At 61.0% G+C, this 22,854-nt stretch overlaps 2 protein-coding genes across 9 annotated transcripts in view; both read right to left on the bottom strand.

The window, feature by feature from the left end:
- Nucleotides 1–1,941, bottom strand: part of MYO1F (myosin IF) — a 32,939-nt gene extending 30,998 nt beyond the window's left edge. Inside the window, exons 1-2 of the mRNA XM_032883466.1 lie at nt 1,752–1,941; nt 1,182–1,624 (exon numbers count right to left, since the gene is read on the bottom strand). Of these exons, the coding sequence (XP_032739357.1) occupies nt 1,182–1,624; nt 1,752–1,941 (633 nt within the window). The remainder of the gene's footprint in view (nt 1–1,181; nt 1,625–1,751) is intronic.
- A 65-nt stretch (nt 1,942–2,006) lies between these two features.
- On the bottom strand, nt 2,007–21,595 carry ADAMTS10 (ADAM metallopeptidase with thrombospondin type 1 motif 10). Of its 8 annotated transcripts, XM_032883788.1 has the most exons (26): nt 18,644–18,940; nt 18,124–18,292; nt 17,753–17,939; nt 17,219–17,565; nt 16,702–16,858; nt 15,640–15,857; nt 13,817–13,900; nt 13,551–13,696; nt 13,085–13,128; nt 12,845–12,950; nt 12,596–12,742; nt 12,231–12,372; nt 9,496–9,603; nt 8,901–9,046; nt 8,726–8,789; nt 7,636–7,738; nt 7,212–7,345; nt 6,987–7,110; nt 6,007–6,087; nt 5,758–5,921; nt 5,537–5,663; nt 5,314–5,443; nt 4,802–5,006; nt 4,385–4,561; nt 4,152–4,311; nt 2,666–2,775 (listed from the first exon to the last, which is right to left on the bottom strand). In XM_032883788.1, the coding sequence occupies exons 2-26, from the start codon at nt 18,208–18,210 to the stop codon at nt 2,666–2,668; spliced, it is 3,498 nt and encodes a 1,165-aa protein (XP_032739679.1). In that variant the 5' UTR covers nt 18,211–18,292; nt 18,644–18,940. The 8 variants fall into 8 exon arrangements, with proteins under 8 accessions (XP_032739675.1, XP_032739676.1, XP_032739678.1 ...); XM_032883791.1 differs by lacking the exons at nt 18,124–18,292; nt 18,644–18,940 and adding an exon at nt 21,536–21,595; XM_032883790.1 differs by lacking the exons at nt 18,124–18,292; nt 18,644–18,940 and adding an exon at nt 19,149–19,222.
- Nucleotides 21,596–22,854: the final 1,259 nt, after the last annotated feature.

Here is a 22,854-nt window from a genome sequence, read left to right as displayed (position 1 = left end):
GAGAGTTTCTCCGAACACCTTCTACGTCTCAGCTGACTTCCAAATATGACATATGTGGGAACCGAGGCCCAGAGAGGGGAAGTGACTTGCCCAAAGCCACACGGGAGGATGAGGGACCCAGCTGGGCTGGAAACTGGTTCCCGAAGCCCTGAGAAAGGGGTCTGTCCTTGTCCCCGCAGATACCGTGTGATCCTGCACAGTCATTCTCTGTCCTTCAGTCCCTGCTCCATCGTTGGTCCCCCATCATCATTCCCGCATCCTGGCGCTGCCAGATGTGAGCTTGGTCCCTGCTGAAGCGTGCTGGGGGCACCTGAAGCTGTAGTGAGGGACCCCCATGGGTCCTCTGGGACCCTCCTCACCGCCCCACCTTCTGGTTGGTGGTGTCCAGGGCACCCCAACCTTGGGCTGGCGCCCCGCCCCCACTCTTGCACTGCAGGGCCCGCCCTTGAAGGACTTACCATGGTGGGGGTGTCCTGTCAGGCCCCTGGGGAGGGACTGGATGGGTCGTGGCGGGGTAGAGGCTCAGGGTGCTCCGGGGGGCGGCTCGGGCATGGCCCTGGTCCTGCTCCTGCACCAGACTCCCAGCCCTAGTTCCTCTTAGAACAGCCCCCGTCCCACTTCCTTTAGCGGGAGGGGCCACCGCTACAAGGGAGGGAAGCCGGGCCAGGGGCGGGGAGAGGGCTCCAGCCGGGCGCCGGGGCTGAGGGCGCTGGCTGTTTGGGGTTCTGAGCCCGCGTGAAGGGAGAGGTCGAGGACTGATGGCAGCAGGGGCCAGGCCCCGGGAAGGCCCTTTCTCCAACTGCCTGGACAGGGGCTGCAGCAGACAGCACCCAGGTCAGGCGGCTGCGGGGAAGCATTTGGGCTGCTCAGGTCTCTTCAAAACCACTTCAGATGTGCGTCTGCTCAGGCATCCCTAAGCAAACCCCCTCTTCCAGAGCTGCCTCTGCCATCTGCCGGTCTTTTCCCTAGAAAAGCCAGTGGGAGCCACGTGGGTCTGTCATGGGAGGCAGGTGGGGGGCGGGGACACATCACGAGTGGAAGTTCCCAGGAAGCAGGGGAAGCTGTTACCTCCCAGACATGGGGTGTCAGCTCGGGATTTAATGCCCCCCAGCTCTGCTACTTCCGGGACCCCACGTTCTTATAAAATGGGGTGCGGACCCTCGCCGCAGTGTCCGGCTCACATAGGATTCATCAAGGGTTGGTCCGTGTCCTGATCTCGGGAGAGCAGCAGGCAACGTCTTGGTCTCCCCTGGACGTTTAGGAAGTGGCATTTCGGACAGGTTGTCACCTCCCGCGCCACACAGCGGGGAGGAGGCCGAGGCCCACCCCGGGAGCCTGGCAGGGAGGCCGCAGGACCCGGGTATCCCTGCGCCCCGGCGGGACGAGGCATCGCGCCTGGAGGCTGGCGAGGCGCGGCGCCCCCTAGTGGCCACGTGTGGGGACGAGCGCGTCTGTCCCGGAATCCCCCGCACACGTTTGCTCCCGGGCGTGGTGCCTGCAGACCGCGGCGAAGCCTCCAGGCACCGGCGAGTGAGCGACGGCGGGAGGACCTTCTCCCGGTCGGAGGCTTCCGAGGGGGCTTCTGCACGGAGGGGACCCTGGCTGCAGGGTGAGCTGGAGTTAACTGGGTGGAAAGGGGAGGGGAGGGTACACCTGGCAGAGGAAGCAGCTCCCGCAAAGGCCCCCGAGATGGGAAGATGGCGGGAAATTGAGGAACTTCCGCGGGGCCTGGGAGACCTGGGCGGCTGGACCGAGCCGAGGGCCTGGGGGTGCGGAGGGCGGGAAGGCCGGGGCCAGACCGGGTGGCTTGAGACCCTCCTTGAGAAGCTGTAGAATCACTGGGCTCTGTCCCGGCCGGTGAAAGGCCCCTTTGGACTGATGGGAACCACCTGCGGCGGGAGCGGGGGTCGGGGGTGGGGCGGGGGGCACGGCCCCTTCCATTAGGTGGCGGGGACTGCGTGTGACTCAGACTCACTGACGCGCTCACAAATCAACACTCGGAAAGCTACACAAGACAGAACTTTATTGATGGAGGGCTTCCTGGCGAGGGGTGTGTGGGCCCCAGGGCGGGGTCTGTAGCACCATGATGGGGGCGCCTGGATGTCGGGGTCCCCCTGGGGCAGGCAGGGCAGAGGTTGTGGTGGATCTTGCCAGCTCTGCCTCAGCCTTGTAGCTGGTCTGGTCAGGGGGAGGGTGTCAGGGAGGTGGTGCTAATCCCCCTCCCCCATAGCGGACATAGACCCTCCCCCTCCCCCGCCCCCAGCTCAGAGTGGAGGGATAGGGCAGTGCTGGGGGCAGGACACAGGCAGACCCCCTCCCCACCCCCACTCTTCACAGTACATATTCCGGTCAAAGGGGGGGTAGTATTAGGGGCTCCCTAGGAGTGGGTGAAAAGGGCTCTAGGGCGAACAGTTGTTCCCTTCTCAAACCCACCCTGGAGGGGGTCTCACTATGAACTGGGAGAGGGGATGAGGAGGGGCCCTGGGGTGGGTAGCCCCTCTCCATCCCCCAGCCAGGGGCCCTTTAGGGGTTCCCAATAAATAACTTCCGGCTTCGTCTCATCCTTTACTCCCAGCTCCCGCCCCCTCGGGCTCCTTCAGGCTGGCCAGATGCGGGCGGGGTCCCCTCCAGTCGGCGCCCAGCGGTAGCTCTGGGGGGGCGCCCCCTAGCGGCCATGGCAGGTTTTGCAGCACATCTGGCGGAAGTAGGCTCTGCTGCAGAACTGAAATTTGAGCACCAGGGGGCAGTAGGCGACCTTGTTCACGTCTTTGCACTCTAGAGGGGGCGGGAGAGATCAGAGCTCAGGGCCCTTTCCCTTAGGAGCGCGTCTGAAGCCTGCACAGAGCTTCCTAGCTTTTCTGCCTCAGTTCCTCGCCTCTCAAAGGGAGCTTATAACTGTAACTCAAATTTGGGGGGAGGGTGCAAGGGGCGCCTGGGTGGCTCAGTCGGTTAAGCGTCTGCCTTCTGCTCAGGTCATGATCTCCAGGTTCTGGGATCGAGCCCCACATCTGGCTCCCTGCTCGGGGGGAAGCCTGCTTCTCCCTCTCTTGCTCCCCCTGCTTGTGTTCTCTCTCAAGCTGTCACCCTCTATCAAATAAGTAAATAAAATCTTTTTTAAAAAGTGTGTGGAAGAGGCTTGTAAATATGTCATTAGGCTGTTGGCGGACTTTGAGAGAGACAGTGCTGAGTCTGGGCCTCAGACTCAGCATTTAATCACGACAAAAGCACTCCCTTTCAGTTATCCTTTTGATCCATTTGGGGCTGTAATCCTTGCTCGTTTCCCTTTGTGACCGACGGAGGACCCTGAGGTCCAGAGAAGTTGTTCCTTCTCAGGGTATTTGAGTATTTTGTGTTCGTGGTCATCAACCGTCCGTTTGCGACAGTGATGCGGGCTCCCACTTGGCCAGTGAGGTAGGACAGGGCCTGGTGCCTAATAAAGGGCCTCACGTGGGTTGTTTTAGTCCATCTCTCTCACGCAGCTCCGGGGCTAGTGAGTATATCATTATCCCCCTGACCCATTAGAAGGAGCAGGGGAGGAAACCCAATCCAGGCAGTCTGGTTCCAGTGCCCGGGTAAGTTATCTATTGCCCTGTATGGAGAATAAATTCACTTAGGTAGAAAAAATGGACATATTTAAAGCAGCGGTTCTCTAGGGAAAGGGATTTTGTCCCCCAGGGGACATATGGCCAGATCTGGAGACATTTCTGCTTGTCACCACTAGGGGGCAGGAGCGCTGCTGGCATCTCGCAGACGGACCACTTGAATATCCTACAGGGCCCAGGGCAGCCCCCCCCCCCCCCAAGAATGATCCGGTCCAAAACATCAATAGTGGCAGAGGTTGAGAGAGTCTGAATTAAAGAAAAACATTCGGCAGTTCACAGTTCGGATGGAGAAGAATGGGATGAAGGTCACGAAGGTGGCTGGGGGAATGACCAGAGTTTGGGTGCCTGGGAGGATCAGGCGCCTAATATGCTTGGCATACAGTGGCACTAAATACATGCCTGCAGGGAGAGGCGGTGCAGTGCCTGGAGGGGACAGAGAAAGACGCTGCAGTGGTTGGAGATGCTCCAGGCCAATGGTCAGGACTCCCACGCTCTGGACAGGGCCCCCGTGGAGCCCTTTGCCCTCCCCCCCCCCCCCCCCGCACATACCTTCGGGGCCGTCCCCGGGGGGCGCGCTGTCGCACTTGGCTTCGCACTGCTGTGTGGACGGGGGCCGCAGAGCCTCTGCGCACTCGCCCGACGGCTGGCCGGTGTGGCTGGAGCAGCGCACCGCGCGCTGTTGCTGCCCGATCCCACACTGCGCGGAGCACTGTGGGGAGTCGCTGCTGAGCTTCGGTGGGGCGCCCCTTCCTGCCGCCCCCGCCCCCAGAGCGCCGGCCTACCTCGCCCCACTCGCCTGTCACCCAGCGGGCTGGGGGACAGCGGCGCAAGTTGCAGCGCATGGTGGCTGGTGGCTTGGCTGCGGGCGGGCAGTGCGCAGGGGGCAGCGTGGCGCGATGGTCGGAGCTCTTGCACAGGACAATGCGGTGGCGGAGGCCTGGCCCGCAGCTGGGGGTGCACTGCAGTCGGAGAGGGGGTTTCATGCTCCTGGGTGCTCCAGTCCCGGCACGTGGGGGGCAGGGAGGGGCAGATGGTGGTTCAAAGGGCGACAAGGAGAGGTCAGCTAACCTTGGACCGGTTTGGGGGGGCACTAGGTTGAGCAGGAGGGGCTTGTGACTGCCGAGAGGTGCCTTTGTGGGAACCCACTAAGGGCATCCCAGCATCCCCCCCCACCCCCATAGGGAGCAGTATGGGCTGACCTCTGACCAGTCCAGGGCAGCCCACTCGGGCGGGCAAGCGGGGCCTTGGCAGGCCTCCAGAACTGGTGGGCGCGGCTGCGGGCACGCACTGTCATCCAGCGCCTTCTCCTCCTCGGCTGACACCCGGCGCTGGCACACCACTGAGCGGCTACGCACCCCCGCATCGCAGCTGCGGCTGCAGCGGGACCAGTTCCCTACAACCCAGCTGTTGGGAGGAGGCAGGTCTGAGAGTATGCAGGGGAGGGCCCTCCCTCCCTCTGGGGTCCTGGCATATCCTCCTCCTCCCCAGGAGCCAGCATCTTGACAAAATCCGGCACAGGGCTGCTTCTGCAGGGAGCACCCCAGCACACACCTGGGATATCCCCACCCTGCACCCGTGCTGGGGGTGAGGGGTGCGTCACGCTGAGGGAGAGCCTTGACCCCATCCTGGGGAGCACTATCATCCTGATCCTGGGAGCACTACCCACTCTGGCTCTTGTCACCCCGAGCCTGCAGCCCCAGCGGGCACTCACTCTGGTGGGCAAGGCTCCGTGTTGCAGGCACGCTGCCTCTTGGGGAGCTTGCTGTGGGCGCTGCAATGGTGGGGGGCCACCGCCGAGCTGTCCAACTGATTGCGGCACTCCACGGCCTGCACCTGGCTGCCTGGGGGTGGCCGGGAGATCCGCTCAGTCCCACCGGGACCAGCAGTGGAGCCCAGGGGACCAGTGCCTACCCCCGACTGCACCCCGACCTCACCGCCGGCACACTGGGCCGAGCACTTGGTCCAGGGCGCATAGTGCCAGGAGTAGGGAGGCAGCACGTCTCGGGCAATGGGCGCGTTGAAGCGGTAGCGGAGGGCAGCCAGCTCTGTCCGGGCCAGTACCTGGGGTGGGGGAGGAGGCCATCAAGTGGAAGCCAAGCTCCAGTCCCCACAAGGAGGCTGATGTCTTCCGGCATCTTGCTCCCACTATTGTTACCATGATGATGAGAGATGTGTTTATGGGTCCCAGGGCTTCTAGGCTCTGCGTCTGATCTGGCCCCTGTCGCAGCTGAAAGGTGGTCCCAGCCAGGGGCAGGCGGTGGGGCTGGGGGGTCCCAGGCAGCCCCTCCAGCAGCAGGGATTCCTGGTCCCCCTTCAGGGCTAGGAGGACAGCATAGGGGTCAGAACCCCAGCTACACTGACCCCCTGCTGACCCCCAGTCCTCATCCCACCATCTCCAGCTCACCCAGGTGACTGAGGGAGAGGTTCAGGTCCTGGATGAAGATGTGGACGGAGCCTTTGGGGATCCAGACGACTTCCTCATACCCTGGACGGTGGAGCTCAGATGTCGCCCACTTGGCCCTTCCCCCACACCTGCCTACCCGCCCCACCCCCCCATTCCTGGCCCTCGATGACAACAGTGAACCATTACTGCAGTAAGTGCTTACGAGGCCATCCCACCGCAGCACCAGGCCTGGCTCTGTGAAGTAGATGGGCCATCACACCCATTTTACAGATGACAAGACTGAGGCTCAGAGAAGCTAAGCAACTCGCTCAGGTTTGACAGCTAGGAAGTGGCAGGGCTGGGGTTGGAACCCCAACTTTCCTGCCTCTCTGACCACCACAGTGGTGTGGTCCGTTTCCTACCCCCCAGCGCAGAGGGATGGGGGCACTGTGGAGGCCCCAACCCACATGGTGACATGGCGAGTTCAGCAGTGGGGGCTCTACCACTTCCAACCTGGGTCTCTTCCCATCCCCTGAACCCCACACGGAGGCCTCACTGTGTGTGTCTGCTCCCAGGAGCCACCCCCCACTCCCTGGGGTCACTGTCCTTCAGCCCAAGGTTGGAAGGCAGGCTCAAGTTCACCATACCCTACAGATATCCCTCCCCCTGTAAGGCTTCTTCTCCAGCACAGAGTCTCTCAAGCCCCTGGTTCAGACCACGGGGAGTGGTCAACCCCTCTGCCCCAACCCAGGGCCAGCCTCCCGGGGGGGGGGTGGGGAAAGGTTTAGGTCCCTCCCTCTTGGCATGTTAATTGCCAAGGTTTACACGCCAGAGCCCAAGCTAGTCCCTGACCCTGAGCTGGGGCATTGCTGTGCCCCGGGACTTCTTGGGGTCCCCACCGGGCACCTGGGTCTGAGTAGCTGACGCTGGCTACTGTGATGGGGCCAGTCCTGCCCTCAGTCACCAAGCGGCCAGAGGGAGAAGGAATGGGGATCTCTCACCAGCTGCAGGTGAGGCTGGGCTGAAGACCCCCTCAATGGTTTCACAGGCACTGCCGTCACCACCGCAAACCCGACACTTGTCCTCCCTCAGGTCGGAGCCCAGGACCCGGTCGCAGCCCACGTGCTGGGGAGGTGGGGAGGGTGGTGGGGGAGCGAGTGTCAGTGAGCCCCCCTCCCTGCCTTCACTCCCCTATTCCTTGCCCTCTGTCTGGGAGTCCCCTTCACCTTGCACTCGCCGCTGACACAAATGTCCACTGTGTCAGGGCGACAGGGCGTCCCGTCCACCACGGCAGCCGCTCTCTCTGTGTAGAAGTTGAAGCCTTCGGCCAGGCATGTGAGTGAGCAGGCCTTCACGCCCCCTGGGGGGGCACAGCCCTGTCAGACGGAGGGCCAGGCCACCTGGGACTCCCTGCTCATTCCCGAGGATGGGGGTAGGGGAGGCAAAGAGGGACAGATCCGGGCCCCAGCATGGCTGGGCAAGTTGCACAGAGACAGTTGGGATTCCCAGTGTCTAGTCAAGGAACTGTTGAACCACATCCTGGGCTCTTTGGCCCCTTGGGTGAGGGGACGCTCAGGGCAGACCCCACAATCCTGCGTCCACCTGCTGCCGCCCTCCAGTGCCCCATGGCCTCCTGGGTCCCTCACTCACCTCCTCGGTATGTCTTCCACGTGTAGAATTTTCCACGGAAAGGGATGCTGTCAAATTCAGAGCATTGCATTTCCCGGAAGTCCTGGGAGCCTGGGGGACAGTCCTGGGGGCAAGAGAGGGACAGGGAGGGAGGCCGTGTATGGGGGGTGGAGTTAGGGCATGGGCCCGATGCTTAGAGCAGGGATGGGTTAGAGGGGGGGAAGCTGAAGGCAAGAGGCCAGGAGGAATCTGTGGGGGGCCAGGTGAGACTGGTTGGTGGCCTGGGCCAGGGCCAGGCGGTGGGGCTGGAGGGACGGGTACTTCAGAAATGGAGCAGATGATTCATGAGAATTTGGGGCGAGCTGGGGATGCTGGCTGGGTTTCTGATTTCAGATCATGAGGCCTTTCTTGAGAACAGGCCTAGAAAGGAGCCAGGAGCACTCATTATGGTGGGTGGGGCGTGTGTGGACTCCCTGGGGACAGGAGCCACTCCAGGTGGGGCTGCGAAGACCACTCACCCCGCAGCCCCCCAAGCGCTCCCCACCCTCTGAACACCTTGTGTTCAGTAAGCCTTGTGCTTACTGGGTGTGTCCACAGAAGACTCGCTTACAGTCAGAAGCCCCAACCAGCCATGGGGAACCCCAACATTTAAAGAAGGGACAGCAGTGGAGACTAGAAGACAGAAGGTGTATGGGGAGGAGCTGGGAGCACAGGGCAGGGGTGATGGCAGCAAGGGGCTGGGAGTGGGGTAGGGAGTTGTGGATGGAGGCCATGGTTCCTGGGCAGAAGGGAGGACAAAGGGAGAACCCAAACTGGGTCCTCAGTGGCTACTGGGTTTGGTGACAGCTTGGAGATGGCTTTGGGGTGGGGTTGGGGAAGTTTGGGGAACCCAGCTTTGAAAGGGGGGTGCAGTGCACTGTAACTGGAGGAGTGCACTGTAGCACTGTAGCTGGAGGTCATACAAGTTCAAAGTGGGGGAGTCATCTGAGAATGGGAAGGAACCAGACGCTTGCAGGGGAGCCCTGTCCTGTTGGCACCGGGGCCCAGGGGCAGGTGTCTGGAGGGCAGGGCAGAACAGCGGATCTCAGCCTGGGGTCCTGGGGAAACTCACGTCGGTGTTGCAGGAGCGGTGCCGCCGTCTTTCACCCAGGCAGTACTTGCCCCCGATTGTTGGCCTGAAAGGGTTGGGGTGGGGAGACAAAACAGATGTGGGGCGGGGGGGCGGCTAGACAGAGGGGGACCCCGCCCCCGCCCCACTCTCTTTACAGAGGGCCCTGAGAGCTGACCTGGGGCTGTCGCAGTGACGGCTGGAGGAGGACACGCCGCCGCCGCACGTCCGGCTGCAGTCGCCCCACGGGGTCCACGGGCCCCAGGCTCCGTCCACGCCCTCCGGCCGCGACCCGAAAGGGACGCACACGCGCTTGTAGCACCACTACGGCAGGTATTGGGGAGAGGAAGCGGGGTGAGTCCCGCTCCGTGGACTCCCGGGATCCCGGCGCTCTTTCCTGTCCCGCCCCTCCCCCAGCAGGAGGTCTCTGCATCCCTGGGATGGGACCGAAGGGGCGAGGGTGGAAGTGGGGTCTGGGGACCCGGACACAGGCCAGATGGGGGCGTGGCCTAAGCCTACGGTCACCGCCGGGAGGTGAAATTCGCCCAGGGTCTAGCACTGCAGGAGTAGGGGCTGCGCGTGGCCTCAGGCGATGGGCGGGACCTGCGGACAGTGGGCGTGGCCAGAGCCCACGGAAACAGCACAGAAGCGCGGTGGGCGTGGCTCAAGGGCAAGGGGCGTGGCCAGAGCCGACGGAAACCCCCACAGCAGCGCGGTGGGCTTGGCTCAAGGGCAGGGGGCGGGGCCCGGCTGGCGGCCGGGGCGGCGCTCACCCCCTTGTCGATGGTGTGCGTCTGGCACAGCGTGCCCTCTGCTGCAGGAATGCTGTTGGTGATGCACCGGTTGCTCTTGCTCAGACACCACAGCTCGCTGCAGACCTCCTGCGGGCCAAGGCGCCTGCTCAGGCTCGCCCCCCGCCCTCCTCCCTCGGGCAGCCCGCCCGCCGGGGGCGGCGACCCGCTCACTGCCTCCTAGCAGTGGGGGCCCCAGCGCTCCTCCGCTGGGTCTCCAGGAGCCTTCTGGAGTCTTCCTGTGGGGCATGGCCTGAGACCTCCCCTCTGCCTTATGGGCTGCACTTAACCAACGTCCGTGTGTGTGGCAACCCCTTTAGGCAACACTACCCCCGTTTCACTGTGAGAAAACCAAGGCTTAGACAGGTAAAGTCACTTGCTAGGGGCCACACAGCTTCTGAGGGGCAGCCTCAGCTCTACCCCGGGCCTTTGATTGACCACTCTGTGATCTCATCACTCTGGTGCCTCTTGAGTCTCCAAACCTGCTGAGGAACAAGATGATTCTGCATTCCTTGTTGGGATGGGGGAAGCGGCCCCTGGGAGAACAGTAATTCTGAAAACTCTGGCCTGGAAGATGGCTCAGGTCAAAGGCCTCATCTCTAATTTTTTCCATCTGGTGGTCTTCTTTATTGCCCCCACCCCCGCCCCGCAAATTGTGGAAGCTCCTGGAACTTTTACTCTATGGGAGACTTGGCCTGAACAAAGCCAGGCTGGATCTGGGTGGGATGCAACTTTGCCCACTGAAAACTCTGCCCTCCTTCCTGTCGGAATCCTGCTTGGGCTGGACCAGTCCCAGGAACTCACTCTGACCCTTTGGGTTAATATCGCTGGACAAACCCCCTGGGTTCAGGGGTGTCCAAATCTCTGACCCTCTAGCCTACATCTGCCCACCTCCCAGGGCCTTCCCCCACCCTGGGAAATGGAGATCCTTCATTCTCCTTTTTACCATGTGCCATTTCCTCTTTGAACCTAATCCTTTCAAGTTTTGATGATCTGGGACTGGGCCAATCAATGGCTGTAGGAAGGGGCAGCCTCTGACAGACATCTGCACACACATGAGAAGCTCCAGAAGGTTGTTTTCAAGTCTGCATCCTCAACTGTCCTCCAGAGTCCCTGTCTTGTGCTCCTTCAGAGGCTACGTCTCAGTTTAAAAACTCAGCCTGTTTTTCTGGCTTCACTTGGCTTGTGTCTTCCCCGCCATTTGTAAATATCACGGGCCCTCATCCCACTTCTGACACCTCTTAAAGAGAACTGGCTATTCCAGTCCTGCTTTTCCTTCTCACCACAAGGAGGCGCTGTGGTGCATGTGAACGGGCTCTGGGCCATTCAGGGAGACTTTGGCCCCGCTGGGGAATTGCCACTCCCCCCCCCACCCTGTTTTCTCATCTAAGAGATGGGCCTTGCCTACATAAAAGGCCGAGAGGCATATGACAGAGTAGATCTGAAAGAGATTGCACAAACTCCCTGTTATTGTGTAACAGTAACCACAGCTATCTCTGGGCTAGGCACTGGGCCCAGCTCTTTACATGCGTTAGCCAAGTTATATGTAGTCAATAATTTCCCCCTTTGCCAGGGGCTCCGGGAAGATGTTCCTTGGAGAAATAAAAGAAAGAATCAATTCAACATACAGCCAGTACCGGTCCAAGCTCCTTATTCTGGCACTTCCTTCCCTCCCTCACCTCATTATAAAATTTGGAGTCACAGTGAGACCTTTGAGTCCCAGCTCTGACGTGTTCTTGAACTGTGACATTGGGCAAGGCACCCTCCCTATGCCTCAGTCCCTTCATCTGTAATGTGGAAATATAGCAGGATTGTCAAGAGTTTAAATGAGATGAAACATATCACATGCTTAGCACATAGTGGGCGCTCAGTAAATGTCAGCCACTGTCATCATGGTTAGGATACCAGGGACACAGCAGATGCTCCAGATTCTTTAGAAATTTGTTAAGGGTGCTACAGTTACCAGCCAAGCTGGGGAGGGTGGGCAAGAGCAGGTTAAATAGAAATGATGCCAGGGTTTGTCTCCTTGTTTTGCCCTGGGATGAAGTGAGGGCATTAGAACAGCTGCCTTTTCCTGTGTTGAGTCAACATGGCCTCGGCTTGGACGTGGCCGTCCAAACTCTGATCTCTGGAGTCTTGAGGAAGCCAGCAGGCCTCCAGCTTCCTTGGGGGCAGCTGGGAGTGGGACCCCCAGCTTGCTTCTCTACAAAAGGATGGGGCTTTGGGAAATCAATGCAAACCTCACCAAGAGGGAGGGGTGGCCCAGAGACTCAGAGCTCGTCCAGCCAAGCATCAGGGCCAGGCGATCTTGTGAACCAGTTGGTGGGGGATGTGGGGAATGAAGACAGGGTGTCCCTGGAAGGCTCTGGGAAAGATGGTCCGTCCCCAGGGAACTATTTCCATCCCATTTGGAATGTTTGGTGAAAAACTGCCTGGTTAGAGGGCTTGGGACTTTAGTCCTGCAGCAGCCCACTGGTGGCCTGACAGGCTGGACAGAAGGGGGTGCCCAAGGTCTCCCCAGACCAGCCCCCAAAATCAGGGGTCTGGAGAGCCAGGTGATCCTATCCTCCCAGTCACTGAGTGCACGTGACATCTATACACCTGTGCATAGATGTCTCTTTCCCCCTGGCCCCCACAGGGGCTCACCCCCTTCCCAACTCTCCCACCCCCTGCGGCCCCTCCCCTCCCAGGAAGGAAAGCAGGAAGGCTCTCTCTACCCCGTATTTACACTGACGCGATTTGACTCCATGTTGGAAGCGGCACTGTTCGTCTGCGTCGTAGGCCTGGCCGGGTGCCACCGTGGGGTACACGAAGTCCTGTCTGGGGGGCCGGTTGTTCAGGCACAGCCCCAGGCCTGAGCTGGGGCAAGAAAAAGGAGCTGTAACGTCAGAGGGCTGTAGGCGAAGAGCTCAGGGTTCCCAGGGGGAGGTGTGGGTCATAGGGCGCAGGCCTACGTAGGGAACAGGACCCCTCCCAGAGGCAGCTCCGATTTCCAGACCCCACTCCCCTGCGCTCCCTCCCCCACCCCCATTCCGCGCCAAGGTGAGCGGGAGCGCAGGCAGGCATGTGGGCACGTCCTCACTCCAGAAAGCTGGTGATGTAGTCGCGGCTGCAGGATGACCACACAAAAGGGTTGGTCTTCATGGTGATATGGGCAGCCATGAGCTTGGCCGGGTCCTGGCCACGGGCCCCACAGCTGTTCCCTACACCGTCGTGGTTCATGCCAAACCTGGGGAGAGCAGCGTTGGCTCCACCACCTGGGCCAAGGAATCTGCCATCCGGCCCGTCCCCGTCCCCCACGCCCCATGCCCTGCAGTGTCCCATGCCTCACGTGTGTCCAATCTCGTGGGCGATAGTGAAGGCGGTGGCCAGACCAATGTCCTCATTGATGCTGCAGCTCCTCTCCCGCTCGCACATGCCGCCCACGGGGGCCAGGCCTGGGGGATGGGCGCGTGGGGCAGGGCTGGGCTCGGGTTGTGAGGGTTGGCCCAGCCAGGTCCCCACCCCGCCAGGGCTGGGGGCACCCATCCGCTGTCTCCACAGGTGTCTGAAGCCTACGGGGGTTAAGTACCTAGTGTGCCACAGGGCTTGTTCCTATAGATGCAGATGTCATAGCTGTGGAAGGAGAGGGGGGCAGTCAGGTGCTAGGCTGCCTCCCTAATCCCTGCAGGGGCCACCGTAACTGATTTCAGAGGCTCCCTTTGGCCTCTCGCCCGGAGCCCCGTGCTCTGTCCGCAGTGGACCTTGGGGATGCTGGGGGTGCGTAAGTGACCGACTGACTGTATCAATGAGACAGCGAGGGAACGAGACTGTCTGTGCCCAGCTGTCCCTGCCTCCCCTCCCCCGCCCCTTGTCCTCCTGAACCAAGGCTCTCAGGCTCCCAGCAGCCCCTCCCCAACTCTGACTCCCCACTGGAGTGGCCGCAGTTTCCCAGCCGCTCCCATCTCCCAGCAGAAGTGAGCCCTGCTTGGACCTGGAGGGTCCCTGGGACCACTCGTTCCCCCGGCCCATGTCCTGGAGTCCTCCCCGCCCCTCACCGTGTGATGAGCACTGCTGTGTCGTGGTTGGCCACACCGTTCTCCGGAATGGCATTGCCATGGCCGCTGCGATTCACGATGGATTTCTGCCACTTACAGAAGCTGTCCAGGGACTTCCCGGCATGGTGGGTGATCTCCAGGGTCGGCTGCAGACAGACAGAGGGGCATGGGGGCCAGCCATCCTTGGGGGAGGAAGTTCTTCAGGGGGAGGGGGAGACAGGCAGCGCTGGTATGCAGGGGCAGGTGCGGGGAGGGGGCCCTCGCACCTGGTCCTCCGTGAGCAGGATGAGGCGTGTCACCAGGATATTAACGATGTTTCCCAGACTTGAGTCCTGGAAAAGTTTGGCAACCTGACCTCCAAGAAACAAGAGAGACCGAGTCTTAAGAGGGGCCCAGAGTAGGAGACAAAAGGCAAAACGGCAGTAGCCCTCCTTCACCAAGTAAGTCCTGCGGGCCAGGCCTCGGGCTACGCCTGCTGAGCAGGTAGGGACGATGGTCATTCCCATTTTACAGAGGAGTAGACCGACAGACAGAGAGGTCAGGACCCACAGCGGGTAGGTGCCACAGGGGGATTCATGTCTGGGTTGCTCCCTGGTACCTTTCTTTCTGACTCGCCCCCATTCAGCTTGTCTGTCTGTCCTCCATCCCTACCCACCCCCGCAGTGGCCCCAAGTGTCTCTGCCCAGAGGCGGCCCGAGGGATGTGCACATTTGGTCTCATTCCACAGTTGTCTAAAGGTACCAATTTGGGGGCGCCTGGGTGACTCAGTTGGTCAGCATCTGCCTTCAGCTCCGGTCAGTATCCCGGGGTCCTGGGATTGAACCCCCTGTCCCCGTGGCTCCTCCTTGGTGAGGAGCCTGCTTCTCCCTCTCCCTCTGCTCCTCCCCTCTGCTTGTGCTCTCTCTGTCAGGTCAGTACTTAAAATCTTAAAAAAAAAAATAAATGTATCAATTTGAGCATCACCACAAGAAAGTGGAAGTGTCAGGGGCAGGAAGCTCTGGAGACAGGGGCGAGGGAGGGGGAGGAAGAGCCTGGGGTCAGGGGGGCGGTCGCCATGGTGTGCAGTGATCTCGGAGCCTGGGGCATCACTGTCCCATGTGGTGAGCCACAGAAACTCTGGCAGGTTCTAGACTTTTTTTTTTTTTTTAATTTTGTTTATTTATTTGACAGAGAGAGATCACAGGTAGGCAGAAAGGCAGGCAGAGAGAAGGGGGAAGCAGGCTCCCTGCCGAGCAGAGAGCCCAATGCGGGGCTTGATCCCAGGACCCTGAGATCATGACCTGAGCAGAAGGCAGAGAGGCTTAACCCACTGAGCCACCCAGGCGCCCAGGCTGTAGACAACTTTGAAAGCCCAAGGGAGGGAAGCAGGGCTAAGGCAGAACATGTGGTGCTATGTCAACATTTTGGGCCACCTCTCTGTCTGCTGACCTTTTTCTCTTCCCTTTTTGCATCCGCAAAACAATAGCGCCCCTTGTCAGGCTCCTACTGCATGCCAAATGCTCTGTATGGCTCCCCCTGTCCCCCTCCCTGCCTGGACTCTTTCCTCCTGGGGTAGATACTATGACAACAGTGTCGTACAAATGTGGAAACTGAGGCTCGGAGAGATCTGGCGTCTCCACGGAGAGCTGGTATGGACCCTGGGGATATCTGAGTGTGGGTGAGCAAGGTCACCATGTGAAGTGGTGGGCAGGTGCCTGTGGGAGGGTTCGGGTGTGTGCCCCCCTGTGTACTGCTGGCCTCAAGTTCAAGCTGCATCCTTGTTTTATACAGCAGGTGCCTGCGCAGCCCTGACCGCGTGCCCAGGGCTCTTCCCAACGCTCTCCCGATTCGCTGCGATCGCCTGAGCCTTGTGGAGGAGGTACTATTCCTACCTCCATTTCACAGGTGGGTAAACTGAGGCACGGGGGGTGAGGGACTGGTCCAAGGGCACACAGCTAAAAAGCAGCAGAGCCGAGTCTATGCTCCCGGCCGCCCAGCGAGGCTGCTTCTCCTTATTTCTTGCTCAACCCGGCCTCCTTTCTCACTCTGCCCCCTATGCGTGGGTTCCCTGACCTCAGGGCTCCGTGGCCAGGGAGGGGGAGGCACTTACAATGTTCATGATGGCCAGCACGTACTGTTCCACATCTCGGCGCCCGTGGTAGGCCACCATCATCTTGTCAGCCACCACCAGGGTCTCCACGTAGCGCTCGCGGCTGACGGAGCGCTTCAGGCCTGGCTGGCCACGCTCGGTCTCATTCCCCAGGGGCCTGGCGGGGGGCGGCTTCAGGGTACGGAGCCACCATGGCCGCCCCTTCCATGGCTTCTCATCTGGATGGACAATTTCTGGTCATTCTGCTGCCTGCTCGTAGGTCTATGACCCAGTCTGATGGCGCATTGGCCTCATGGGCCGGCAGACCCCTTGTTCTTTGGCTACTGGGTGTCCTGGGTGTCCAGTGTCTGGCTCTACTATGGTCTAGTATCCAGAGGATGGGCTCTACTCTGTCACACTGGTTGGTGGCACGGACAGCTGGGCCCCACGACAACTAGAGTGACTGCGCCACTTCCTGAAAATTCCATTGCCCAAACTTAGGCGTGGAGCCGCCCGCCTCGGCATGGGCACTGTGCACTTGTGGGACTCTGCGGTCTTCCAACAGGGCCACGTTCTCGCCAACACACTGTCCAGCTGTGCAGCTGGAGGACAACCCCACTGCTGGAGGGTCCTACTATCCAGCTGGTCTCACCGGCCATCTGAGTGTGAAACAACCCACCCTTCCATTCTAAACACCGACCATGGTTGTAGGTCTGACACATGGGGTCCCATGCCCAGACTGTTGGATCACATGCCTCATAGAATGTCCCCGGGGTCTGCCCTTATCCCTGCAGCTGGACGACGGCCCTTGTAAATATCAGTCTCATCCAGCTTTCTTGCTCCCCCACCCCAGCCTGTCTGATCAGACACCTGTCCCCCTGCAAATCTGGTTGTAAGTTGGACCTTCTGAAAAGGGTTTGCACCGTGCAGTGGCTCGAATCAGCCACTCATCGGCTGCTTAGCTGTCTGATCACCCCGTCATCCTGGAGACAGAGGGTTTATGCCTGAGCACCTGTCTCACTCACAGTGGGGCCATCAGACACTGCCGCCTCCCTCTGACCGTCCCCACAAAGACAGATGTACCTCTCACTCCGCAGGCTGTGTCCAGGTGGGGGTGACGCAGAGAGGAGCGCTTGTACACCACATGGGGGCCACTGTCCTCTGGGCCCTGGGTCCCTTTGGGCCCAACTTGCAGGGGCTCGATCAAATATTCTTCTTCATCTGCCACAATCAGGCCATGCTGGGGGTTGGGGAGCGGGTGGAGGGCTTGGATCAGGCTTTGGTTCCCAGGGCCCATGGGACCCTACCTATGTCTTTATGATTCCATTCTTTCTGTCTTACTGGGTTTATGTTACTTTTCCTTTTTCACCTTCCTGAGGAGGAAGTTTGGTTGGTTCCTTTGCAGCCTGACCTTATGGCTACACATTTTCCTCAAAGTTCTGCTTTAGCTATGTCCTAGAATAACTAATCCTTGTGATTAGCTCAAAATGCTTAAAAAAAAATCCACCTGGATTCCTTCTCTGACCTACACGGAGAAGTGTTTTTCATAACTCCCAAGCTGGTGAGCATGTCCCCCTGCTTCCCGGAACCCTCTGCTCACCAGGCCCCCACAGGTGCTGATGGCCACATGGGAGCTGCCAGCCTGACCCTGCAGGTGGCCGGCGTAGAGGCAGTGGGGCCGGGCAGCCCTCTGCCAGGCCAGGCCCTCCCGTGTCCAGTACTCCACGGAGACATGCCCTGCTAGAAGGCGGGGGCTGCGCGTCAGGTTCAGCAGGAAGTGGGTGCTGGGCGCGGCCACCTTATAGTAGAGGCGGGACTCTGGGGCTGGCCCTATGCCCCGACGCTGCCTCTGGGGCGCGGGGGGCGAGAAGGCCAGCAGGGCCCCATTGTGGTCCACTCGTGTGGGGAAGGCGATCTCATAGCTCTCCAGACTGGACAGGAACTCATCTGTGGGCAAGGGTCAGAAGCTTGGGGTGAGCCGTGGGAGCAACCTGGGTCTTCGTGGCTTGGCTATGGGGCCAATATGCTGGCCTCACTGACCCCAGGGCCCTCCCCCAAGTGACTGCCATCCCAGCCCCACTGACCCTTCCTCGGCTCCTCGTTCCCTCCCCATGCTGCCCCGGGACACCCCTACCTTGAGACTGGAAGGCGTGTATGACTTCGAATGTGAGGCCCAGCCCCAGGGTAAGGGCCCAGCGGAGGATCTGGTAGGCGGGAGCCATAGAGGCCACGTGTCCACATGTCTCTCTCCAGCCCCGGCTGCCGGCAGCCCCCACAGCACCGCCTCCCCTGTTCACAGCCTGGGCAGCATCACCGGGCTCCTGGGAGGGAGGATTTGGGTCGGCGGGGGCGGGTGCCTTGTCCTGCTGCCCAGTGTGGCCAGTGCTGAAGCCCATTCCTCCCAGCACCCGGGATGCCCCTGGCATTTCCTCTCCCTGTCCCCAACCCCTCATCCTCCCCATGCTACAAGGATACATAGGGGATCATGACTCGATGGGTGCCTACTACGTGCCAGCCACCGGCCTGAGTGTTTTCACACCATTTCATTTCCACAATAATCCTGAGGACTCGTTCATGGCTAATGATAGGCATGACATAGATGCCGTCTCTGCCCACCGAGGGGCCATCTGCTAGGAGTGACTGAACCAGAGGAGTTCAGATTGTGACAAGTTCTCTAGAAATAACGGGGAGGCTCAGAAACTGGGGCATGGAGGATGAGAAGAAACTCGTCACGAAGAGACAGGAGAAGGTGCCCAGGGAGAGGGGCAGCAGAGGCAAAGGCCCAGAGGCAGGGAGGACCTGGGTGTGGACCCAGGAGCACAAGGGCCAGTGCGGCTGTGCAGAGTTCCTGTGGGGAGGCAGGAGTGCAGCAAGGGGAGGCTGGAGTGGAACACATCTGAAGGCTGTGCTGGTCAGTGGGCATTTTCAGCCCAGATTAAACCAGAAGTGATTGGCTCCTCCCACTAACCCTGTCTGACTTAGGCCCTGCCATTGGATCCCCGGCCACAGGGAGCATTATTCACACCTACAGGTGGCATCTGTCCCTCTGACCTCTTCTCCACCCTCTGTTTCCAGCCTCGACCCTGGTTCGACTCCTTCTCCTTTCAGATTCTTCTTTCTGGAAGCTCTAGGGTTGTCCGGGAGGGCTCGGTTTCTCTGGCATCTGCCCCAGGCCAGCCTGCTGTGCACAGACACCACTTTGGGCCACTACCCCGTGCCAAACCCTCCTCCCCACTCCTGTCTCCACCCTCCTCCTCCTCCTCCTCCTCTGTGCTGTTTCCCCCTTAATCACACACTGTCTTGTTTTCTTTGCAGCCTGGCCAAGTCTGAGAGTTGATCTCCAAACAGGGCAGTTCAGCACACGAGGGAGGGAGCCAGGTTTTCAACAAGACGCAGACTTAGAAGCTGACATTACCCGCTTCTGCTTGAACCCCTCCAGCGACGGGGAGCTCACTCCAAGACACTCTGTGACCCTACTGGTCCCTTCAGCTGGGCTAATGATTATCCCTTGTTTTTTGGTTTGTTTTTACCTTTTGGGGGTGGCAGTGGGCAGCCTGGGGTCGGACACCTGTGCGTGAGCCCCTCTGTGCCTCAGCCTCTTCTTTAGTGCCTAGACAGGGAGGGGCAGGGAGGAGGAGCCGGCCTGGGTCTGAAGTTCAGGGGTGGCTGAGAATAGTCTGCCCTTCTCCCGACCCTGGCAAACCTCCTCTTGGATTTCATGCTCCTTCAGTTCCTGGTCCCCCACCAAACTCCCTCCTCTCCCGTATTCCATCCTGGAGACCTTGACCGGCTCTGATGAAACCTCTTCCTGGTCAGTTCCCCCTGACCCTCCCCTTGCCTTAACCATCCTCCCCTCCCATGCCAAGGTGGCAACGTTCTCATTGCAGTGTGAGGCTGGAGCTCCCTTCCCCCAATCCTGTCCCTCTCCTTCTTTCCTGCACTGCCAGGCCTGGTGCAGAATCTCCCCCCAGCGGTTCTGTGGCTCTGGTTCTGGCTGCAGTGTCTTTGAGAGACTCAAAGACACTTTGGGTCTCTCTGCTCCGCACCCCTGAAGTCCTCACAGGCCTCACAGCAGCCGCCCTTGCACTTCTGGCTCAGGTGGGGTACGGGGGAGGGTGTGGAAGGAGCTGGCATAGGTGGGTGGGGATGGAGGGAGGGTTGTGGGGAGGGCAACAGGTGTCCCTCCAGAGCTGGGGGGGGTGGGCGTGAGGGGAGGATCTGGGATAGTGGCCCCCTTGCAGGGTGGTAGCCAGGGGTGACCTGCCATGGGGGTACTGGGAACAGTGGGTCTGGGGAGAAAGTGATACTGAGGGTAGGGAGGTTAGGGGGTTCCCCGGCTGAGCCTGGCTGGGGGCAACAGCAGGGGTCTCCACCAGGATGCGTGTGTGACTGCATGTGTGACTCTGTGTGTCTCTGGGTGTGTGACTGTGTAAGTAGACTGTATGTACTTAGGCGACTTTGTGTGTGGTGTGTGTGTCCATGTGACCCTGTGTGTGGCCCTGTGTGGTGCCCTTGTGGCTGTGTGCACGCGCGCGCACGCACGCACGAGCGCGCGTGCCCGGGCTTGGCCATTGCTCCCAGCCCCTCCTCCCAGAAGGCAGGAGGGAGGCGGCCAGCACCGGGACGGCGCCAGCGCGGGAGGAGGAAATGCCGCGGAAGCGGCCCGGAAACAGCGGAGGCTCCATCCCATCCCAGCGATCCGGGACGGACCCGTCGCTTCACGCCCAGACCTCCTGGGCCTGGCGGGGGAGATCCGGCCGCTCCGTGGAGGCCAAGGCTGGGGCCGCCCGGGCAGAGGCCTTCTCCAGGCGCCACACATCTGGCTGGGCGGGAGGCAGAACCCTGCCGGGAGAGCAGACAAAGGCCCGCCCGCGGCCTGCGGGAGGACCGGGAGGAGGGGGCCGGCGCCCCGGCGGGTCCCCCTCGACTAGCCACTAATTAAAGGCCTTGAGCCCGACGGCCTGGAGACACTTGGAGACAGACGGCTGTGGCCTCGGTGACCGATTCAAGGGAAGTGGGAGGTGCCACTCCCACACCCAGACACACAAACACACACTGGTAGCGAATGCACACACTCGAGGGTGACCACACCTGCGCCGCTGGGGACCCACAACTAGACACCGCAGACCCACAAAGGGCTCGCAGACCCACAAAGGGCTCGCATCCCAACACACCGACACGCTCAGAACACACACATCGGGAGGCAAACGCACGAGACACACAACCACACACTCCCCAGACCTATGTGCACAACACACGTACACACTCATTCACAGGAGACAACCCAGAGACCCACACTTGGGCCTACACACACAGACATGTACACACTTGTTCACACACTCACACCAGACAACGGACAGAGTCCCGCAGAACTTGACATACACACCAGACGCACTCACATATAGGCATTTACACACTCGTTACACTCAGACACACCAGGAGACAGCGTAGAGACACGCACACACTCACCTAGACATCAGCACACCCAGCAGACACTTAACTATGTCAGTTTACACTCACACCTATGCACACACACCACACCCCACACGATCGCACACAAACACACCCAGACCCTCATGGACACGATCCTGCGGACACACACATGCAGTTGCACTCACACATACGTGGATGCCCACACGCGCCCCGACACACACGCACGCAGCGAACACACCCAGACCGGCGCCCGCATGACCTCAGTGTCACACACACTCGGGGACATCACACACACTCGGGGACATCACACACCGACACAACCCCCGCCCCGCGGCTGGACGGTCCGACAGACCTGGGCCCGCGGCCGTCCCCGCCCGACGCGGACACACAAGGTCACCCGCGGCCGCCCGGCGCCGGCCGCCTCCCCCCGGGTGCCCGCCGGCCCCGCCGAGCCCGCTCCCCGCCGCGCCGCCCGCGCGGTTACCTGCGGCCGCCCGCCCGCCCGGGGCCTCCGTCCGCCGTCTCCGCCGCGGTCTCGCCGCCCTGCGCAGGAAGGGAGGGAGCGAGCGCGGCGGCGTGGCCGGGGGAGGGGGCGCGGGGAAGGCACTTCCTGAGCCGCCTGCCAGGGTTATAAAAAACCCCCAAACCGCGCGCGGCCAGAACCCCGCCCGCCGCCGCCGCCCGGCCTGGGCCGCGGGCTGGACCCGAGCCAGGGACCCGGGAGCTCGGGCGCCCCGCCCGGACCGGGCCCGCCGTGGGGGCTGGGTGGGTGGGTGGGTGGGGGGGAATGGCAGGCGAAGGAGGGGAGGGAATAAGGTGGCAGGTGGGGGAGGGGAGGGAGGCAGGGTTGGGGGGAGGGGAGGGAGGAAGAATTGGGTAGGGGTAAGGGGAAAAGGAGGGAGAGGAGTCGGGGTGGTTGGGGGAGGGGAGATTGACTGGAAAGTGGCGGGAGGAGGTGGGGGATGGAGAAGGAGGCACCGTCGTGTGGGGAGGTGACGGGAAGGAATGGGGCGCGGAGGGGAGGAGGGAGCGGGGAGCGGGCGGAGGGTGGGGGAGGGGAGAGCCCACTCTCTTCGCCGGCACCACCGCCAGCATCGACAACAGCTGTTATTTATTGAGGGCTAGTCCTGCTCAAACAAGCATTTATTGGGCGCCACCCGTGAATAAATCTCAGCCCGCCCCTGCCCTCCCGGAGCTCCCCTCTGGGGGCTTGACCTGCCGTGGGCCTGGTGGGTTCCATTTCACAGAAGAGAAGACTGAGGCTAGAGACAGGGAGAGTGACAGTTTCCTGAGCGCAGGGACCTGGGGGTTTTATTCATTCCTGGGGGGGCTGGGATTCTTAGTAGATGTGGCACTAACACAAGGATGGGGCTGACCTGCGCAGTCAGGGCAGGAGTGAAAATCCAGCCCAAGGTGGTGGGTGGCGTCCTAGGCCCTGGGCTGTGACCCCCAACCTCACAGCTCCAGGCATTTTCCAGGCCTGACCCCCAGGGAACTAGGGTCACACCCTCCGGAGTCTCCCTGCAGGGTGGGTGATAACAACCTTATAGGCCGCTGGGGGGAGCAGTTCATTCAACAGCAAACATTTGTTCCTTTTGTCCTGAATTTGGAAAGTTAGGTCAGGGCCCAGGTATACAGCAGGTAGTCCACAAATACCAGACTGCTCCTGGAGCTCCCACCACATTGTGGCCAGACCAGATGGACAGCCTGCCCTTGGGTTTGCTTACCCCCACCCTCCATTGCCCACATCCCTCATTTGAGGAACAAGTCCAAGTAAGCCAGCTCTGGCCTCTGTCAGCAGTC

Source organism: Lontra canadensis, unplaced genomic scaffold (assembly GCF_010015895.1).
Source record: "Lontra canadensis isolate GAN:19392208 unplaced genomic scaffold, GSC_riverotter_1.0 scaffold88, whole genome shotgun sequence".
NCBI lineage: Eukaryota > Metazoa > Chordata > Mammalia > Carnivora > Mustelidae > Lontra > Lontra canadensis.
The sequence above is the reverse complement of the archived record's forward strand: the minus strand, read 5'-3'. Positions and strand labels throughout refer to the sequence as shown.

Bases quoted from the DNA above. Each gene is read 5' to 3' on its own strand.
- ADAMTS10 (XM_032883784.1), bottom strand. From the start codon at position 18,080: ATGGGGAGGATGAGGGGTTGGGGACAGGGAGAGGAAATGCCAGGGGCA. The intron at 15,858-16,701 runs GTACATCTGTCT...TTGTCCATCCAG, and splicing joins CACAGCCTGCGGAGTGAGAG to ATGAGAAGCCATGGAAGGGG. The intron at 13,901-15,639 runs GTAAGTGCCTCC...CTTGGAGGTCAG, and splicing joins TGCTGGCCATCATGAACATT to GTTGCCAAACTTTTCCAGGA.